This window comes from Lasioglossum baleicum, unplaced genomic scaffold (genome assembly GCF_051020765.1).
Source record: "Lasioglossum baleicum unplaced genomic scaffold, iyLasBale1 scaffold0021, whole genome shotgun sequence".
In the NCBI taxonomy this organism is placed as follows: domain Eukaryota; kingdom Metazoa; phylum Arthropoda; class Insecta; order Hymenoptera; family Halictidae; genus Lasioglossum; species Lasioglossum baleicum.
Window position 1 is genome coordinate 1256744 of NW_027469081.1, and position 21655 is coordinate 1278398.

The window sequence follows — 21655 nt, forward strand, 5'->3', positions numbered from 1 at the left end:
CATGATAAGAATGATACTTCGTTTATTTAATATTTTTTGTATACACACAACAAGAAACAAAAGTTTCAACAGAGAAATATAAAATCGCCTTGCGAGCACAATTTAACATGGCGGGCCGCGCGTTGTTCAGGCCTGCCTTAAAGCAACGTCGTTTGTCAAGCATACACGAGATTAAAAGCGGATCACTGACAGAGCTAAAAGTTATCCTAAAGATCGAGTTCCAGAAGCGTGTCGGGCATTGGAAGAAGCGCTGGCATAAGTGTATAATACTAATGGAGACTATTTTGAAAGGGATAACATTCATCTTTTCCGAAAAATGAAAATTCTCCATATTTTTTTGACACGCTTCGTCCCGTGGAAGTTATGTTGTGTTCAGTGTCATAGCGAACGAATGCATGGTCTTACCGCACAACCGAATGTTGCCGGAAAATAGAAAACTAAGAGAAGGCAGCAAGGAAGGATCGATAGGAAATGCGAAAAATTTCATTCCATGTAACTAAAGAAAGGGATTGAAATGTGCGCATGTAGAGTAGACTGAGAAACTGGCCAGTAATACAATGGTTTCACGAGGAGCAATGGTAAGTCGTTGGTTTCGTGACTGGGGGACTCAGAGTTCGTGACTCATTCGTGACTGGGATTGGGATCTGACCTCGTCGGTGCACGAGTTAACCATTACATTAAACTTCGAACGGTAGCTGAAAAAGGGCCAAAAAACCGGGTAAAGTCGCGTCCACCAGTTACTAGTCCGAAATTATCGCGGGAAATTTGCCCGATTATCGGGATAATAGAGAAAATTACTTTTCCGTCGTCTTTCGACGAGTGCCAACCAGTCTAGTCGCGAAGAGATGAAATTGCCGGCAAACGATAGCCAGGACACAGACTTTCACGATTGCACCACTTCGTGTCGCACTCTAAATGGCCGAAAAAAATATTCTTAATCCTTAGCAGTCGAGCGGTGACTCTGAGGCGCCGATAAAAATTGCTGTACCATTATTCAAAATATTGCTTTCATTATTAAATATGTTGGTATCTAAGTACTGTAGGTATGGTATCCAAGTATGTACTAATTTAAGTATTGTACGAGGTATTACATCAATTTCATATCCATAAAATTTCAAAAATCATGTAGAACAGAATGTATTTCTTCCCTTAATGATTTTAATAGAGGAGAAATCATATATTGACATGTTCAATTTTTCTATAAATGTAATAATGTAGGATTAATATTCTTATGTGTACCAGTGGATATAAAATAAGGTATTCTTCCACAGTTTGCAACTTCAAAATGATTCGAATGGACAGGGAGGCGATCAAGTTTTTGGTACGGGTCTATCGACGAATGTCCCTTTAAATTTCGTTTGCCTAGAAGCACGCACACGATTATGTTCCGTCTCATCGACACGATCGTGTGGACTGTAGTAGTAGGCTTTTCTCTATGTATAATGTATACGTATAACTCCACACAATCAAATTCTGCAAAAACAGTTTATATCTCGATAACTATTTGTTTGCGTCATGTGGCTTCTTTCAAACTTTTTCTCTTCTGGATGAGCGGAAGGTGTTGATGTAAAAAAAAACAAACTTTGACAACAATTTTCTTTGTTGTAGACAATTTTGCGACAAGGTTCTCTTACAAATGTCCACCGATCCAGAGATGTAGATTCACCCCTACGACGGATGACCATTACTTTTTGGTACATGCGAAATACATCACTCTTCCTTATTTCCCAATTGCTTGAACAAAACATACTAGCAAAATTTATTTTGTCTGTTTGACAAGATGTAGGGCGGGTCTCATTCCCAAGGGATGTGTTATAGCTAAATTCAATGTATCCGTTAATCCGTTTCGGTTAGTGCAAAGATAGGGGATACAGGATCCTCGTAGACTGGCGGGGGGTTGCAGCTAGCTTTCCCGTCGACACTGACCGCTGGGGGTAATTATCGTGTCTCGTGGAAAGCTCTCACGCTCACGTTGAAACCCTTCCGGCTTGCAAACGCCGATCGCCGACCGCCCTTAAGGTATCCCCATGCATCGGCGAGAGTCTCCGACAACAACCGGTAATTTTTCTGCAACGATCTGGTACAGCTTCTCTCGTTTCCCTCCCTACTTGTACGGTCCAGGGGTGCTTCGTTCGAGGACAAGCAGAACAAACAGGGCCCTTCCATCGGTCTATTTCGAAGCGAACCATGGAATGGGGTCAACTGTGAAAGTAGGATCACTCGTCGGGGGCATACTTCGCCAGTGCAGCGAAATCGATTTTTGTAAGAAGCATCCTCTCGGTATTTGCACGCTTAACGTACACTATGGATGGTGTAACTGCGCCCAGGGCAAAGTCATAAGACGATCCGTGTTTCTACGCTACATATAAGAACACCGTATAATCACATAGATCCGTAATAGTATAATAAGTAGTCACTGGAAGAGATTCATCATTTCTAAGCTAGTTGTTGCTAAAGATACTGTAACATACGAACCTCGTCTTTCTCATTCTGTCACACAACGTTATGTATAGACAGCGAATCTTTATGAATTTATGGCAAAAACTAGTAGGCGTAATTTAAAACGGTAAATATATATATTATAAACATTTAAAGATACTGTTAGATTATTTTCAACCTATTGAACATATTAAGAAAGGAAATAAATCTCTATATCACTCTAATTTGTTGTAATACACACGAAAACTTTTTATTTTGCATAAGGATCCGCTGTCTAATTATATGCAATATCACAATTAATTTACTGTAAAATTTGCATTACATCGTTCCATGTATAAACATGGTCAATTTATGATACAGGCTGGTGCACTAGATATTACCACCTCGATTTATCTCATTATTTTGATTCGCAGCAAAGAATGTTTATTGTATACAGTTGAATGTTCCAAGAGATGCATAGGAAAATCATGTAATGTCACACAATACACTTATATCTTATATGTACAGTGGCTCACGAAAGTATTCGAACGCCCTTTAAAACGGAATAACTTTTTTATAATTGTAGCAAACGACCTGATTTTTTATAATCAATTAGAAGCACCGGTTTGTGAAATGATGTGCAAAAAAAATTATAATTTACAAAGTTACATGCAAAAATAAAAAAGGCATTTTTTTAACTTTTTTATTAGGGCCTTTAAAGAAAATTTAAAATATATGTTTTGTAGATCTATGTTAGTTATACAACATGCTGAAAATTTCATCGAATTCGGTTGACGCAGGAAAAAACGACACACATCGAAAGATGTACGATTTTGTGGATTTTAAGCAGAAACTGATCAAAAATCGTGTCAAACTACGATTTTCAACATTTTTAATCGCTCGTAACTCGTGTGTATGTTAATCAATTTTGACGAAATTTTCAGCATGTGTATAACTATAACATCGATCTACAAAACATATGTTTTAAATTTTCTTTAAGGGCCCTAATAAAAAAGTTTAAAAAAATGCCTTTCTTATTTTTGCATGTAACTTTGTACATTATCATTTTTTGAAAAATCTTTTTTGCATATCATTTCACAAACCAGTGCTTCTAATTGATTATAAAAAATCAGGTCGTTTGTTACGATTATAAAAAAGTTATTCCGTTTTAAAGGGCGTTCGAATACTTTCGTGAGCCACTGTATATGTTACTATATAATAAACTTATGTCGTTAATAAACGATCTATTTAATATTATAAAACGTTTTGAAAAATCATTATGTAAAAAGTAAGGATTATTGTATATAATAGTTGACGCGGGATAGTGCTAAAATTAATTTGCAAAAAGTATGAAATGTGAAAATATCCTCATCTTTATATTATTACTAGACTGCGGATTTTTGAAAATTGAGTGGGTGAAATTGAAAATTGTTGAAAGTTTAAGAATTGCAGATGTCAATACATGATTTTCCTCTATTAAAATCATTAAGGTAAGATTATGTAAAAAAATAAGAACTATTGTATAATAGTATGATTAATTTCAACAAAAATAATCGAATAATATTACCGATGACTGTATGCAGGGTTTAAAGTAAGACAGCGTCTAATTAGAGCAAGGAAGCTGACAACGATGTTTAAAATTCATGTGCCTATTGACCTTAGAATAGGTTCAGAGAACAGTGGCTACATAGAACAGTGATTGCTTGTGTCAAGAGCCGTCACGAAGGGAATGCATAATAGCAACACACGCATCGGCTCAGGGCGCATGGCTGAGCATAATCAAACTTAATCATGCGCATGCCTCCTTAATGATTTCAATAGGTTGTATTAAAATTTATTTCTAGTGATTCAGAGGTACAATTATTCTCTTTGTTCAACTATTCACATGTCTTATACCAATCTGGTTAGACAACTTTTTTTATTTCTTCTTACAAAGTATTTCACAATATGTAAAATGAATATGTTCAGTACGGTATTTATATATGAAAATTAATCGTAAAATCGTAAAAAGTAAACGCAGATTTCGAATATAACTTTTCTATTATACTAGATCTGTGGTTGGCAAACTGAGCATGCGGCACAAATGACCTATTTAAAACAAATTTATTTTATTTTCATTCAATAGAATCATGGAATAGAATAGAATATTAATAGAATAATAGAATTCAAATAAACAACTTCTAAAAATTTCGATTGCAAGGAATAGAAATCATATTGACGTATTCGATTAAAAAAATTTTCCAATCATTTTGTAGTTTCTTTATCAATAAATAAGATTATTATAAAGCATGACGTCTAGCTTTATTCAGTGTACCTGATTTTAACCGAACTTCTAAAAACAGGGTTTTTGTAAAGAAATTAGACTCTCGAAACAAATCTAAATCGTTGTACAGTAAAATCCCGATTTAAGCACGACGGAGGTGACCGTTCCAAGTCAGTTTGCCTACCCCTTCCACTGGGGGTCAACACCGCGAGGGGACAAGACATTCGAGCTGCCTCGGTCGCCGAGCAGTGTAAGTCGCCGAGCATGCCGAATAATCCGGTACCGGGTCGGGTATATCGATGTATGAACCACTACTAATCCAATTACAAAACTTCTTTATTTTTTTTATGGGACTTTGACCAACATATTCGTGGCAATTTTCTAATGAAAATCATACCAAGTATGATACAACTCCGATGATATTTACTTGTGTGATGAATAGACTGCGGAACTTTATGCAAAATAAAAAATATTTGCATTGATTGCAGGACTCGGGAGCCAAGTAAAAATTGTATTCTTCTTTTAATTATACTATTAAGCTCAAACAAATACGTTGATGCCCTTAAATATTTTTGACATGTCCACTGCTTTAAATTGTGCATGTCCATTTTTGTCATAAATGCATAAAATCCGCAGTCTAGTAATGAACGATGTAAGTTTCGAACGCAAGGAAGAACAGTGCATGGAAAATTCTTTGAACTGTGCCAGCGTACCTCGACTCTCCACGTCACTTTCTTTCCCATACGCTGTCCTTCTTCGCGATGAAAACTTTCATCGTTCATTACACAAGTAAATATAATTGGAATTATATCATATTTGGTATCACTTTCATTAGAACAATGCCGCAAATATGTTGGTCAAAGTCCCATAAAAAAATAATGAAAAATAAAGAAGTTTTGTTATTAGATTAGTTATGTTTACATTTCTCGGCGACCGATACCCTCAAGCTTCGCTGTCCTTTTCTACGTTCGGCGCGGTCTTTGAAGCCACAAAAAAATAGTGTCCTGCTCATATCTGTCAGAAACAGGACCGAGAAATGACTTACAATCGGACATTACTGTAGTTTTAATCAGTGTACCTAATTTTAACTGAACTTAAAACGGCAATATCCCAGTTTAACCATTTAAGTTTGGGACAGCCTGTATAAAAAAAACATGCTTACATATACAATTATATACAGAGAATTCTTTGAAAATTCTATCCTAACTTATTTGGCACACGTCTCTCTTCTGATTTAATCTTTTCGATGATCTTTTGTTGCTGTTCTATCTTCGTTGTTTTCACTCGTAAGTCCTGGAGAAGAACGAATATTATAATTTATTATGTGGCATGTAGACTCAGTAATGTTTCGATACATGTAAGAGGGACGTGCACGAAATTTGTGAAGAATTTATACCGACTACCGCGCAGTATACCCCAGAAGCTCAACGATAAAGCTTTTTTGATTTCAATTACTATCTTATGAAACTTCTATCAACATATTTATGACATTAAATGTCTGATTAACCTGTAGAGGGCCGGACCTGTATTTTGCGGACCTGGCTATTTTGCGTAATGCGGCGACTCCTACTAATATATTCGGACACTCTTAAAAAGACAACAACATTTTTAATATTGGACCATACTAAAGAAAATACTAAAAGTTATATTTTACAACTTTTCTACATGGGCCTATATGAATAATTTAGAAAACACGTTTCGTAGATCTGTATCAGTTAAATATATTCCGAGTTAAATATTTCATCAAAATCGGTCGACGTTGCAACGAGCTACAAACGTTTAAAGATGGTAGAAATTCCAGTTTTTCACAATTTTCGATCTAACTGCAATAAATCTAAGGATTCTAACATCTCTCAATGTAATCGGCACAGATTTACGAAACGTACTTTTTAAATTTTCAATGTAGGCCCACAATAAAAAAGTTGTAAAATGCATCTCTACAATTGCGACTAATTGCAATTTTCGAAAAAATGTCTTTTCGTAGCATGTAGTAAACTAGTTGCTCTAACTTCTTAAAAAAGTTCAAATCGTATGGTCGAATATTTAAAAAGTTATTCCTTTTTTTTTATTGTGTCCGAATATTAATGGGAGTCACTGTAAAAGCCACATTTCGGTACCGAAGTCTTCACACATATGGAGACATTAAGTTATACTTCTATCAGAGGAAATCCTCCTCAAGATGATTAAACAAACCTTTTCAAGCTGGTTAATTTTATCCTTCAACTGAGACACGTGTTTAATCCGTTGCTTATGATTTTGATGGCCGATTAACTCAGCATACTGTTCACTAATCTCGTCGTGATCTTTTTTTAGACGCGCATTATATTCAAGTAGCTTTTGGACCTCCCTATAGGAATAAAAACAAATTATATTATTTAAAGGATAAGAGTTTTGAATAAACTGATTCATATGAAAGAAATATACTCTTCGGCTGCTTTCCGCCGGGCTATTTCTTCTTCGAGTAATTCAGTCTTGTCCTCTACATTATCATCCCTCTCCAAGAGGGTATTGGAAAGTTCTTCTATTCTGGCATTTGCCTATATAGAAATATAGAATATTATAAAATCTATAACACATAATTATACTATAAAACTGTACAACTACAGGGTGTCCCAAAATTCGTGAAAATCCCGAAAGGGGGGGGTTCCTGAGACAATTTCAAGCGACATTTTCTGCAAAAATGTTATCCGCGGCTTTGTTTAGAAGTTATTAACGAAAAACACGAACCAATCAGAGCGCGACCTAGACGCGAGTTGCCACAGTCGGCCCGGCGCGCCAAATGTCTATTGGCCGACTGTGGCAACTCGCGTCTAGGTCGCGCTCTGATTGGTTCGTGTTTTTCGTTAATAACTCCTAAACAAAACCGCGGATAACATTTTTGCAAAGGAAAATGTCGCTTGAAATTGTCTTAGGAACCACCCCCTTTCGAGATTTTCACGAATTTTGGGACACCCTGTATATAGAGTCATTACCTCGGCTAAAGTATCTTCGTATTTTGCCGTTTCAGCTTCCAACAATTCATTGACTTCTGTCAATGAATTTATTGCTACTTTGCTTTCCTTCAACTGCAGATCAAGCTCACCATTCATCGTTTCTAATCGAGAAATCTCGATTTCTTGAGCACTACTTTTTCCCTCCAATTTAAGCAACTTCTTTTGTGTTTCGTGTAAATCAAAATTACAATTATCAAATATAATAACTGTGTTTACAAAACATTCATTTCTAGTATTTACGTAGAGTCAATACCTCTGCTAAAGCATCTTTGTTTTTTGCCGTTTCAGCTTCCAACAATTTATTGACTTCTGTTAATGAATTTATTGCTACTTTGCTTTCCTTCAACTGCAGATCAAGTTCACCATTCATCGTTTCCAATCGAGAAATCTCGGTTGCTTGAGCACTACTTTTCTCCTCCAATTTAAGCAACTTGTTTTGCGTTCCATATAAATCAAAATTGGAATTACTAAATAATAACTATGTTTACAAAACATTAATTTCTAGTATTTACGTAGAGTCAATACCTCTGCTAAAGCATCTTTGTGTTTTGCCGTTTCAGCTTCCAACAATTTATTGACTTCTGTCAATGAATTTATTGCTGCTTTGCTTTCCTTCAACTGCAGGTCAAGTTCACCATTCATCGTTTCCAATCGAGAAATCTCGGTTGCTTGAGCACTACTTTTCTCCTCCAATTTAAGCAACTTGTTTTGCGTTTCATGTAAATCAAAATTGCAATTACTAAATAATAACTATGTTTACAAAACATCAATTTCTAGTATTTACGTAGAGTCAATACCTCTGCTAAAGTATCTTTGTGTTTTGCCATTTCAGCTTCCAACAATTTATTGACTTTTGTCAATGAATTTATTGCTGCTTTGCTTTCCTTCAACTGCAGGTCAAGTTCACCATTCATCGTTTCTAATCGAGAAATCTCGATTTCTTGAGCACTATTTTTTACCTCCAATTTCAGCAACTTGTTTTGTGTTTCATGTAAATCAAAATTACAATTATCAAATAATAAGTATGTTTACAAAACATTGATTTCTAGTATTTACATTGATTTACCTTATCCTCGCTAATTTGTTTTTGGTTGGTCAGTTCAGACTCTAATGTGTTTATTTTTTTCTTTAAATCTGATATTTGACTTCTGAGGTCACTTTCTAAATCCTTTACAGTTCGGATTTCATGTGTTTTAGCTTCGCAAGTTTCTAATACTTGTTTCCGGAGAAGCTCTACCTCCAACTGATGTTTCTCTGTATGCATCTTTAACACTTCCTGCTGCAATTGAATCTGCAAAAGTCAAAATTGCAAATTATCTAGACATTCAACGAAATGGAAATGTATTCTCGATTCTAACAAATATTTCACTACCATAGTTTCTATCTCTTTCCGATGCCGTTCCATGGTTTCTGCTTGATTCTTTTGTAAATCCTCTAACTGAGACTGTAACTTTTGCCTCTCTTCCTGCATCTCTTGTATGTGTTTCGCATGCTCTTCTATAGTTTTCGTTTTGTTCGCGCATTCTACTTGTAAATCTATAAGCTGGTTCTCTGAAGTATATTTTAATTTTGTATCTGTGGCAGGCAGAATAGACCTTGACTTTACCTTTGTACTTCTTTTTGGTACTGCCTTTTGTGCAGGTTGAGGCTATAAAAATATGGTTTCATTAAGGGGACAAGTAATACTTATTTATTCGACAGAATTTACTTACTGTTCTGAAAGTTATGCTAGGTTGAGTAGTACTCCTGTTGCAAACTGATAAGCTGCAGTCGGTGGTACTTGTGCTTTTGGCGTCATTAAATCTATCCGATTTGTCTAGAGTAACACCTTTCGTTGTACTATTAAATTTCGGATCATATGCTCCTGGTGGAGGGACATCATCTGTAAATATACATTTGTATTATCGTAACACTCGTTTCATAAGGAAGTGTATTATTGTCATAATTACAAACATATTTGTAAATTCGTGCAATGTAAATACTTACTTTCCACATCGTTAAATCGTTGGATCTTTGCTTTTGCAAACGACATCGTAAACTGTTTAGAACGCAGTAATCTCAAGCAATCTCTCTTGAAGTGTAACAAAGTGTAATAAGCTGTGTAGCAGTTGTTACTGTTGTTATATTTGAAATGACGGTTATACAAATGAATAGGATTGTTTATCCAATGAGGAAACGGTATTTAGTGAACGACCAATCCAGTTAAGGCATAGAATAAGAATGGATATAAGAGTGCTCACCAGTGTTGCCAACATGGATTTTTGAAAGTCGGTATCAGGTGGTATCAGGTGGTATCAGGGTGGTTTCACTGGTTTCACCACAGACGAGATATCTCGTCGGTGATAGTATCTCGTCGGTGGTTCGGGCACCGACGAAAAAGGTAACACGAAACAGTGATCTTCTGCACCGACGAAATGCCATCGGTAGCCTTTTCAGTCAGAACATATCCTAGAGGGCGTAAGAGAACATCGAATTATTTGAGTGACACGAACTCCCGTAAGGCTGGCAGTCTTTAACAGCATCTCGTCGGTGACTGGACAAATTCTGGACAAGAGTCAATTCGGCTCTCTTGTCCAAATCGTTTGGAATTGTTGATACAGATGTTCTAGCTCATCTTGTGTACTATTTTCTAGTTTTCTATTCATTATTATATAGTGATTACATAGGTTCTTTTTGTATTAGTTTTTACGCAGTACAGTAAATCTTCTATGGACACAAGAACTTCGGCGAGGTTTGTTTGCATAATTCGTAGAGAGACACTATTTTTTGAGCTTCGAAGACCGCGCCGAACGTTGAAAAGGATAGCGCCGTACGTTTGAAAAGGACAGACACGCTCAGTCTTCTGTTTATGTATATATACAGTGTCTCCACTCCAAATGTATACCGTATACCGAGTACCGAGACACGATTTCAAAGGCTTGTGTTGACGAATCGTTGACGAACTATTCAGACGTTGTAGCTAACCTCCTTTGTACCAACGTGATTTCTTACATATCGTGTTTTTTTAGTTTTTTATTGATTATTAAATAGTGATTTAGTAGTTTGTTTTTTAAATCTTGTGTTAGTTTGCAGGGAGTGCTAGTTCTTAAAATATTTAATTATTCATTGTGTAATATTAGTTTTTAAAATTTTTTCATTAGTTGTTAGTGCTAATTTAAGTGATAAAAATGGCAAGTGGCAACAGAGTTGCGTTGACTATAAATCAACGTATGGAAATTCTAAAGGACTTGGAGATTTTCTCTATCAGAGATATTGCTAAAAAGTATAAAGTGCATCACTCGACAATTTGGCGAATCCAACGAAACGCTACGAGAATCACCGACTTCGCGAACAAAGGAAACCTGGACAAACAACGAAAAGTTACAAGGAGACCGTTGTACGAAGAGTTGGAAGAACGTTTGTATGTGTGGTTTGTCGAAATGAAAGCTATAGGAGCTGCTATATCGGATGCGATACTTATACAAAAAGCGAATGAATTTAAAACAGAGTATCCGGTATGTTCCGATTTTAAAGCCAGTAGAGGGTGGATTGCGAAATTTAAACAACGGCACCAGATTCGACTGGTTAATACATATTGCGAGAAAGCCTGTACCGATGAAGATGGAGCTGATTCTTTCGTTCATAATTTTAAAAGATACATCGAAGAAGAAGACATTAGTTTGGAAAATATTTACAATATGAACGAAACCGGGTTATTATGGAAAGCTTTGCCATCGCGAACCGTGGCGCGCGGCACTGAGCAGAGAGTAAGTGTGAGTGGATACAAAATGCGGAAAGACAGACTGACGGTAGGATTGTGCGCGAATGCTACTGGGACACACAAAATTACGCCTCTTGTGGTACACAAATTTAAGAAACCAAGAGCTTTGAGAGATCTTATGGACCAACTTCCAGTTATTTTTAAAACGCAAATCAAAGCGGGGATGAACCAGCCTATATTCGTAGATTGGTTTGACAATCATTTTAAGAAAGCTGTACGTCAATATCAGTTGGAAAATAGGCTGTGCGGGAAAGTGATTTTACTTGTTAATAATTCTATAAATCACAAATTTCCGATTGACTATAAACACGACGACACTTTCGAAGTAAGATATTTACCGCCTAACACCGAACCCTTGATCCAACCAATGGATCAAGGAGTCATTGAAAAGCTGAAGAGACGATTCCGACATAAACTGTCACAGCATCTCCTTGCACGCGGATGTGGCATAGAGGAATCTCTCGAAAAGTATACGATTAAAGATTGTCTGCACACGATCAGTGCATCTTGGGAGGATCTGACATGCAGCGACATACAAAATGCGTGGAAGAACATTATTCCGAACATGCAAACAGTTGAACAAACAAATGAAGATACAATAACATCCGAAATGCGGCAAGCTTGGTCTCACATTTCACAGCACAACGGAACGGTCGAAGACATTGAAAATTATTTCACCGCATGCAGTGAGGAGGAACGGAGATTGTCAAGAACGTTCGAAGAAAGGGCCGCAGATGAAGGGGATGAAGAATGGGACGCAGAGGAAGGAGATGAAGAAAGGTGCGCAGAGGAAGGAGATGAAGAAAGAGCCGCAGAGCAAGGAGATGAAGAAAGAGCCGCAGAGCAAGGAGATGAAGATAGGACCGTAGAGGAAGCAGATGAAGAAAAGGCCGCTGAGGAAGGAGACGAAGAAAATGGGATGAAACTACATCCAAAAATAAGAAAGGACTTCGAGGATGTTTTTGAACAGTTCAAGCGTCTCAGAAAATACATTCCACGCTCGGCACGATATCACTTAGACGGACTAAAATTTACAATCTTAGGTAAGACGATTGAAATAGTTAATTATTAATTAATACGTCATACTATTCGAAGCATAACACAACATCTTTTTTCAGGCGATACAACGTCAACGGAAGGGAAACTCACTCCCGTAACGAATTTTTAAACGGCTCATTTTACAGAATCAGAAGAAAGTTGTCAATGAAAATGTTAGCATCGCATTGGTACTTTAAACAATACAGTTTTTCTTTCTTCTTCACTCGCTATCGTCTTCTATGTCCCACAGTTACTCCATACCGTCAGTTAAACCAACAAAATACAGTTGAAATTAAAGTGTTCCCGCGATTGATGCGACTTTCGGGTATACGGATGATGTGACTTTATATCCCCACTACTAAAACTTCTATTCTTCATTCTTTTCTTACAGAACTTTGACCAATGTGTTTGTGAAATTTTTCTGATTAACACAAGACCAAACACGATAGAATTGCGATTATATTTACATAACCTACACCGTGTTCAGCAATCAAAATTCGCTTCCAAGTCTTGCATGTTGAGATGTAAAAACCCGAATTCGCTTCTTGGTGCTCGGAGGTTGAGCTATGTAAACACAACAGTTCAAAGACCCAGTGCCGCATTCACTTCCAGATCTCGCATTTTGAGATTTAAAGAATTCGCTTCGAGGTATCGCATTATGTGAGCTGTTCGAAGAACCGATCACTGAACAAGACGTTGTTAGTTTCATTCATAATTTCTTCATTTTTAGTTCCACTTGTACGAAACTTTCATCAATAGATTTGTGTTTCAATCATATTTACCGATATCACAGCGAGTTATTATGTATCACGCTTTAAATCGGTAAATATGGTCCGAATTATGCCGTATTTAGACTTATTTTAATTAGAAAAATTTCAGAAATACGTTGGTAGAAGTTTTGAAAAATAAGAACTTTCCAATTTGCATTGACATTGTACAGTAAATTTTCTATAGACGCGAAAATTTTTGTACGATAAATGCGAAAAAAAAATATGCCCCCCAACTTAGTACATAATCTGATCTCGGCTCGGTATATCGGTGTGAACCACTACTAACGCGACGCGGAAAGTCGCAGTCGTCGGAACAATTCAAACGCCCGTGCGTCCTCACAATGTACAGTAAATTCTCTATAAACGCGAAAATCTTTCAACGATAAACGCGAAAAAAATATCCCCTCCAAATTAATACACTGACTCGGCTCGGTATATCGGTGTGAACCACTACAAACGCGACGCGGAGAGTCGCAGTCGTCGGCACAGTTCAAACGCGCCCGTGAGTCATCATAACGTTACACCACAGTCAAACTTCTTCATTTTCCATGATTCTGTTATGGGATTTTCACAACCTTATTTCTGGCATTTTTCTGATTAGAATGATACCAAACACGATATAATTTAAGCAGAATTTAGTGGTTTAATTGACGAGAAAGTGTCGAGCGCAAGGAAGGACAGCGTATGTGAAAGAAAGAGACGCAGAGTCGCAGCGCGCCGGCACAGTTCAAACGCCCGTGAGTCATCATAACGTTACACCAACAGTCAAACTTCTTCATTTCCGATGATTCTGTTATGGGATTTTCACTACCTTATTTCTGGCATTTTTCTGATTAAAATGATACCAAACACGATATAATTTGAAAGAATTTAGTGGTTTAATTGACGGTACGTACATATGAAGTGACTTTAGAACATGAAAAAGAAAGAGAAATTGCGATCTCGACGCTATGCAAAGATTAAAAAACGAGAAAAATTACTTTATAAAATATGCTGAACTGTTTTATATTTTTATTATTTAACGTTCGGTTTCGCAAATATAAAGACGCGATGAACTATGACCGATCATGTCGCAAAACCGAACACCGTGTCAAGTCACGCGCGTCGCTCGCTCCATTACAATTTTTTGATAAGAAACAAAATTAAGTAAATCTTAAATAAATCTTAAGTACATTACTTAAAACAGTTGAAAAACTACAAAAAGTGTGCCTTTTCCTGACGGATGCAAACGCTCCAATTCGATAGGTTTCCTTCAATGGTATTTAAACTGTAGAGGTTTAAATGACGATGGACGTTTCGGGCGCAAGGAAGGATAGCGCGTATAGAAAAGAAAGAGACGCGGAGAGTCGCAGTCGCCAGCACAGTTCAAAGGCCCGCGCGTTGTCTCGCTTTACACGCGCTGTCCTTCTCTACGTTCGGCTCGGCCTTTGAAGCTCGAAAAAAGTAGGACCACGATCGAAAAACGCGAAGAAATCCCCCCGATGCGTTCGCGTTTATAGAGAATTTACTGTAATACCAATATCTAATCTTCTTTATTTTTCATTATTTTTTATGGAACTTTCAGCAACATATTTTTGGCATTTTTCTAATGCAAAATAATACCAAACACGATATAATTTCAACTGTATTTAGTAGTTTAATCGATGATGAGAGTTTTGAACGCAAGGAAGGACAGCGCATCAGAAAGAAAGAGACGCGGACAGTTGCCGTGGTCTCTCTTTACACGCGCTGTCCTTCTCTACGTTCGACTCGGCCTTTGAAGCTCAAAAAGTAGTACGAAATGCGATAGATGCGAACAAATCCCCTCGAGGCCTTCGCATCTATAGAAAATTTACTGTAATCGCTACGCAGTCTTTTGAACTGTGCCGGCTGCCTCGACCCTCGGTTCCTCTTTGTCGTTTACGCGCTGTCCTTCTCTATGTTCGGCACACCTCAAAGAACTGTAGTACCATTTCGTTTCCTGAGACTCGATACCCCCGAGGTTCTCGCATCAATCGCGGGACCACTGTATCGTGTTTGGTGTCATTTCATTTCATCACTCTACGCGTTTACATTCTATCGAGCGCAACGGCGCACAGTGGCTTTGTATCAGGGCCGCTTGCGTGCAAATGTAGCGCACCTTTGTAAACAGACACAATGAATGACCTTTTTTTATTTAGCAAAAACATCGTTCATGTTTCGGCGCCTCTTCGATGAAGCGCCCGTGTGCGGGGCACCTTTTTGTATGGAGCGGGGCCCGTAGCATTTGCTACTTCTGCTACGGGGCTTAATTCGGCCCTGTATGAGTCGCGGAATATCTTGTTCACGATCATGAAATTATTACCGATAAATACAGGCAATGATCCAAATTATGCCATGTTTAGACTCATTTTAATTAGAATAATCTCGCAAATACGTTGGTGAAGGTTCGGTTAAAAAAGAATGTAAAATAAGAAACTTTCCTATTCGCATTGACATGGTAATCGATACGTAGCCTATTGAAGTGTGCCGGCTGCCTCGACCTCGACCCTCAGTCCCTCTTTGTCGTTTACGCGCTCTCCTTCTCCTTGTTCGGCAAACGTCAAAGAACGTAGCACGTATACGCTTTCCGAGCCCCCATATCCCCGAGGTAGTAACACTATGCACAATAAAACTGTATTACTTTTAGTTATTTTGTTACGAAACCTTTACCAACATATCGGTGAAATTTTTCCGATTAGAACTGCGATTCTATTTACTTGCTTAAGAAGCGATGAAAGTTTCGAACACAAAGAAGGACAGCATGTGTAAAGAAAGAGAAGCGCAGAGTCGTAGCAGCTGGCGTAGATCAAAGACTTACGTATCGATCGCAATGGTAACGCGAATACAAAACTTTTTTATTTTTGATTCTTCATTTCCCAGAACTTTTACTAACATATTTGTAAAATTTATCTGATTAAAATGAGTCCAAACACGACATAACTTCAATATCTTTTTTTATTGTTTGAAGTGCAGGGAGGTAAAATGTACACTGGCTCCTGGGGCCATTCCAACCTCCAGAAAGTGTGGGACCCCTAAACATCTTCCCTGCACTTACCTCCGGCGTTTCTTCAGTCGTTAGTTTCGGCCGATGCGGATTGTTGTAGTGGACGCCTTCGTGGTTCTCAGCGCATGATGGATTCTTCCGTGTAAATGATTTACTAATCCGTCGATTCTCCCAAATAAACCACTTTCATTCCCTCCAAATGCATTCGGTCTGACCGTGACACGTACGAATTGTACGATTCTAATCGTCTAAATATATGTTTCAATTCATCTCTTTGTTCTTCAGTAACATTGATTCCACGCTGCGATGGTCGTTGCAATTCCTCAAGTTCTTCCTCATGATCTTCGTTACTGTCGTCGTTTGTTTCCGCAGTCTCGTCTTTATGTCTATTCCTCGTTGACAAACGAATGTTGTTGCGATTTTTAAATTTTGCCAGCCACCCTTTGCTCACTTTGAAATTCGAGCAGGATCCAATGGTGTTTTTCAACTCCTCTGCTTTTTTCAATATCATATTGTCCGTTGTATGGTACCCATGCGTTCTTCTTTCCATGAACCACGTATGTAAACGCTGCTCTAATTCAAGATATACAGCCCCCCGTAAATATTTTCGTTGTTTCTCCTGCTCGGTCTTCTCCGTAAATGGAACAATTCCTGCAGTATTCTTCATTATCCGGCGAATTGTCATGCTGGATACACGATATTTCGCAGCGACAGCTGAAATCTTCAATGTTTTCAAATCCTCGAGAACGTCCAATCGTTGTTGCATCGTTAAAACAACTTTCTTTTCACCCGTCGTCTCACTCATTATGTATGTTGCTAGCACTGTGTGTGTGTCCAAAAACTAAGTTATATAACTAACAATAATTAATACTAATAAATGATTAAGAACTTAATAATAAAAACTTCATAATAAGAAAGAATCGAGAAAGAAACGATAAAAAAGAAACTTGCTGTGTTTCTCCGGACACAACTTCAATCTCGAGCACAGAAATCGGGAATCGTACGGACTCTCATATTGCTAGCTCCAGGAAGAACGCAAAAGTGCCTCGTGGGGGAACGATGGTGTGTACATATGTATATGTATAGGGTGTAAGGGGGGTGGCTCTTTGGCGCACCGACGATCCGACGATTGCGCACAACGTGGCGCATTGGGATGGCGCACGGGCGCACGTCAGATTTAACAGTAGCAAAATAAAGAGAGTAAATATTCACCTGATTCACCATGCAGGCGATCAGAGACAATGCCGTGTAAGATTACCGAAAAAAGCTTCTCGAACATAGTGACGTGAACTCGCGATTGAAAGAAAGTAAGGCACATTTACTATTGCTATTACACTACCGTTGCAGTGATCAATTCATGTACATAACCTTGCACACCAAGCTATTTATTCCGAAGTATCTACTGTCACAGAAATTCTTATTCCTTTTGTCCTTGCCTGGTTTTTTAGTGCGAGACAATCTGAAAGATCTGATGAAACAGTATAATAAGTCGGAGAATGATCTGAAAGCTCTGCAGAGCGTTGGAGAGGTGAAAAAAACTAGATTTTACATTAATTTTATCTAGTGTTCACGTATGGTTTTATATTTAAATAGAGTTTGGTACATTTCCGATAAGTACAATTGAAATCGTACAAGCACGCATAACACATTTATATTTTAGATCGTTGGGGAAGTATTGAAACAACTCACGGAGGAAAAATGTAAGTATACAGGGTCTGTCCGGAAAGTAATGCGACCACATATTTTTTTTTTTTAAATCTATTGAATATATGAGTACAAACCTTTAAAATTCTTCAAAGTAGGATCCTTGGGCGTCGACACATTTTTTCCAGCGTGATTTCCATGCTTCGTATGCTCCCTGGAAGGCGTTATCTGGAGCCTCTCGTAGTACCCTCGTCGCAGCCTCGTCGAGCACTTCCAACCAAAACTTTTCTGTAGATTATGGGGAAAACAGTAAACGGTACTTCTTAGTTGGATCACAACACTTCTTCAACCCCCGTACAGTCCTGACTTGTCTCCCGCCGATTTCTTCTTGTTTCCAATAATTAAAAATGTGCTAAAAGGATGCCATTATAAAAGCGTGGAACGCATCAAAGAGGCTGTGACGAGGGTACTACGAGAGGTTCCAAATAACGCCTTCTATGGAGCATACGAAGCATGGAAATCACGCTGGAAAAAATGTGTCGACGCCCAAGGATCCTACTTTGAAGAAATTTAAAGGTTTGTACCCATATGTTTAATAGATTCTTTTTTTAAAATGTGGTCGCATTACTTTCCGGACAGACCATGTACAACTACAAATAATTAAATATTCCCAATCGAATGTTTCTGATCAAATGTGGTTTTGTGTTTCTAGTTATAGTAAAAGCAACGAATGGGCCACGTTACGTCGTCGGCTGTAGGCAACAGCTTGATAAAAATAAATTGAAATCTGCTACAAGAGTGGCATTGGATACGATTACTCTCACCATAATGCGTTATTTACCTAGCAAGGTAAAATTCATTCAAATGTTCAAGGTTCATTTTATTCTGAAATTCATCTAAATCACGTATCGTCGAATAATCTGTTTAGGTCAATCCATTGGTGTATAACATGTCCCACGAAGATCCTGGCAATGTTACGTATGACGTAATTGGTGGGCTAAGCGAAAAATTAAGAGAGTTGACAGAAGTTATAGAATTACCGCTACAAAATCCAGAATTATTTCAAAGAGTGGGCATTACTCCGCCCAAAGGATGTCTTTCATACAGCCCTCCAGGAACTGGCGAAACATTGTTGGCACAACAAACTCACTCGTCAAACGACGAGGTAGATAATATTGATTATCATTTCGAACAAGCAAGACTCGAGAGTTTCGAGAATTGGCCTGTGCCGCACATTATGGAGCCGAAAAGACTTGCAGCTGCTGGATTTTATTACACAGGCGAAGGGGACAAAGTAAAATGCTTTGAATGTCACGTGGTAATAGGTCGGTGGGTAGAAGGTGATAATCCGATGGTCGATCATCAACGTTGGTCAGCAAGATGCAGATTTATTCGGGAAATTAATTGCGGTAATGTGCCGATCGGCGTAGATCCTAACACGGTTTTACCGCCGAGGCCGAGGAGTAGAGATGTATGCGGCCCTTATGGAGTAAAATATAGACCTACTTCTGGTCCAGACAATCATAATTTAACATCCGAATTGCAATTACCAAGTACAGCGGAACTGAGCTGTTCAGGAAGACCTAAAGGACCGGTACATCCAGAGTACGCCAGTTATGATGCCAGACTACGGACGTTCGAAACATGGCCAAAAATGATGGCACAGAATAAAAAACCATTAGCGGATGCCGGTTTTTATTACACCGGTAAAAGCGATGAGACTCTGTGTCATCATTGTGGCGTCGGTTTGAAAGATTGGGAACTGGAAAGTGATCCCTGGGAACAGCACGCAAAATGGTTCTCGAAATGTTATTATTTGCTGACGGTTAAAGGTCAGGATTATGTTAATAAAGTAACGGGTCAGCATATATCACCACCATCCAAAGAGGTATGTGGAGAAATGTTAAATTTTTTTATATTGTCTTTACATAGATCGTCGTTATTATGTAATTTTGTTTCAGGAAAGTAATCCTGGTCCGAGTTCTCAATCCAGTTCCACAGATAATGCCATAGAAAGCATCAGATCTGTCACGGAATCTGTAAAAGGAAGCATAGAAGATCTACCAAATGCGAACATGCAAAACAATAAGACCATAGACGATGCGAGGATGTGCAAAATTTGTTACAACGGAGTATTAGGAGTAGTATTTTTACCATGTGGACATATAGTAGCTTGTGTTAAGTGTGCTCCTGGCATAACAACTTGTGCATTATGCAGAGAGCCTGTTACCATGGTCGTGCGAGCCTTCTTCTCATAGTGTACGCTGCATGCGTGTATGTGTGTGTACAGCTTGTCAAATCTAGCTGTGCGGCTAAATGTCCCCTGCAAGGGGAAATGACCCCGCTGCGCAGTGGTAAATAGGTGGAACTTCACAACGATAGAGAACTGATCGTTACCTGTCGAACGATGCACGTGGCGACGGTTCAGTTAAAAAGTAAAGTGACACAATTGTATTCACACAAACATATAAACAGTTGTTTTGTATGTTTACTGCTGTAAGAAATAATGGACAGTACTCACTTTTGACGAGGTATGTACCTTACCATTCAAATGTTGCATCCTTCTCTCGTCGAGTGCGGTCTTTGTTTTTTTCTGCGCATTCCTAAGTTTTGGTCAACCGCACAGCTAGACTTGAGAAGCTGTATGTATGTGTGTGTGAGGAAAGAGAGAGAGTGTGAAGTTTGTGTAAGTACAGTAAATGCTCGTTCGTTGCGAAAAGGCCGCGGGTTTGAGTTCGCAACAACCGAATAGGGACGCTATTTTTGATTTATGACTGCGTCTAGATACACGCCGACCGCGCCGAGCGAGACTTCAATAGAGAGCCGAACATAGAGAAGGACAGAGTGAAATACGGATCGTGTGACCGAAGCGTGTCGCCGTCGCCGGCACAGTTTAAAGGCTCGCGAGTTCTCACAATGTATGTAATGGCAGTGATGGAAATGTTCATTTTCCATTAGGCTTCTATGGGACTTTCACTAACTCATTTCTGGCATTTTTCTGATTAAAATGATACCAAACACGATGTAATTTGGCCAATATTTAGTGGTTGAATCAACGATGAAAGTTTCGAACGCAACGAAGAAGAGCGTATGGGAAAGAAAGAGACGCGGACAGTCGTCGCCGTCCTGCGGAGCTACTCGGGGCCGACTCGGAGTTGACAGGCAGTGGAGTGGGTGGGCACGTCGCAACGTCGCATAAACGATTCTTCGCAACGAACGAGCATTTACTGTACTTTGAAGTTCTTTTTACCATCGACGAATAGTACATCAGTTAATCACCACGTGTTCACTAAAAATCACATATGTAATGCTATCGTCAACATGTTATTTTTCCACACTGTATAAAAGCAATACACGACATATTAATTATAATTAAAGATAGAATATTAAGGATTATCTTCGTACCTCAAAGTTGTATACAGGGTGACCAAAAAATGCTGTACTTCCTCGAAAGGGACGATTTCTCAGATCATTCGAAGTAAATTCTTCCTCCGCGAGAATGTTCTCTACAACTTCGCTAATAACTCCCTAACAAAGACGTGGAGAACGTTTTTACAAAGGAAAAAGTTACTACAAACAACCTCAGGAATCACCCCATTCAAAGAGATACAACATTTTTGGGAAACCCTGTATAATAAAATTGTAAATGGTAATAGCATTTCTTGATTGAAACGTTTTACAAGATTGTATTCTAAAATATGTATGCATATGCAACAACCTAATACAAACGAAACAGAAGATCAGATTACAAACATAGAAGAGTAC

The 21655-nt window shown here is 38.3% G+C and overlaps 2 protein-coding genes across 5 annotated transcripts; one reads left to right on the forward strand and one right to left on the reverse strand.

Moving 5' to 3' along the window:
- Window positions 1-3159: 3159 nt before the first annotated feature.
- On the reverse strand, window positions 3160-16438 carry LOC143219138 (uncharacterized). Of its 4 annotated transcripts, none has more exons than XM_076444989.1 (13): window positions 16298-16438; window positions 9915-10122; window positions 9661-9771; window positions 9387-9556; window positions 9047-9322; window positions 8741-8965; window positions 8472-8648; window positions 8200-8376; window positions 7928-8107; window positions 7654-7833; window positions 7106-7218; window positions 6875-7028; window positions 3162-5974 (listed from the first exon to the last, which is right to left on the reverse strand). In XM_076444989.1, exons 3-13 carry the CDS (start codon window positions 9704-9706, stop codon window positions 5879-5881), a joined length of 1794 nt encoding a protein of 597 aa, XP_076301104.1. In that variant the 5' UTR covers window positions 9707-9771; window positions 9915-10122; window positions 16298-16438; the 3' UTR covers window positions 3162-5878. The 4 variants fall into 4 exon arrangements, with proteins under 4 accessions (XP_076301107.1, XP_076301104.1, XP_076301103.1 ...); XM_076444988.1 differs by having other exon boundaries at window positions 3163-5974; window positions 9661-9788; XM_076444992.1 differs by having other exon boundaries at window positions 3160-5974; window positions 7654-7830; window positions 9661-10122.
- On the forward strand, window positions 10183-21649 carry LOC143219133 (uncharacterized). The gene is made up of 6 exons (XM_076444975.1): window positions 10183-12477; window positions 17695-17774; window positions 17907-17946; window positions 18603-18739; window positions 18819-19778; window positions 19852-21649. The coding sequence occupies exons 1-6, from the start codon at window positions 10842-10844 to the stop codon at window positions 20146-20148; spliced, it is 3150 nt and encodes a 1049-aa protein (XP_076301090.1). The 5' UTR covers window positions 10183-10841; the 3' UTR covers window positions 20149-21649.
- The last annotated feature ends 6 nt before the right edge of the window (window positions 21650-21655 follow it).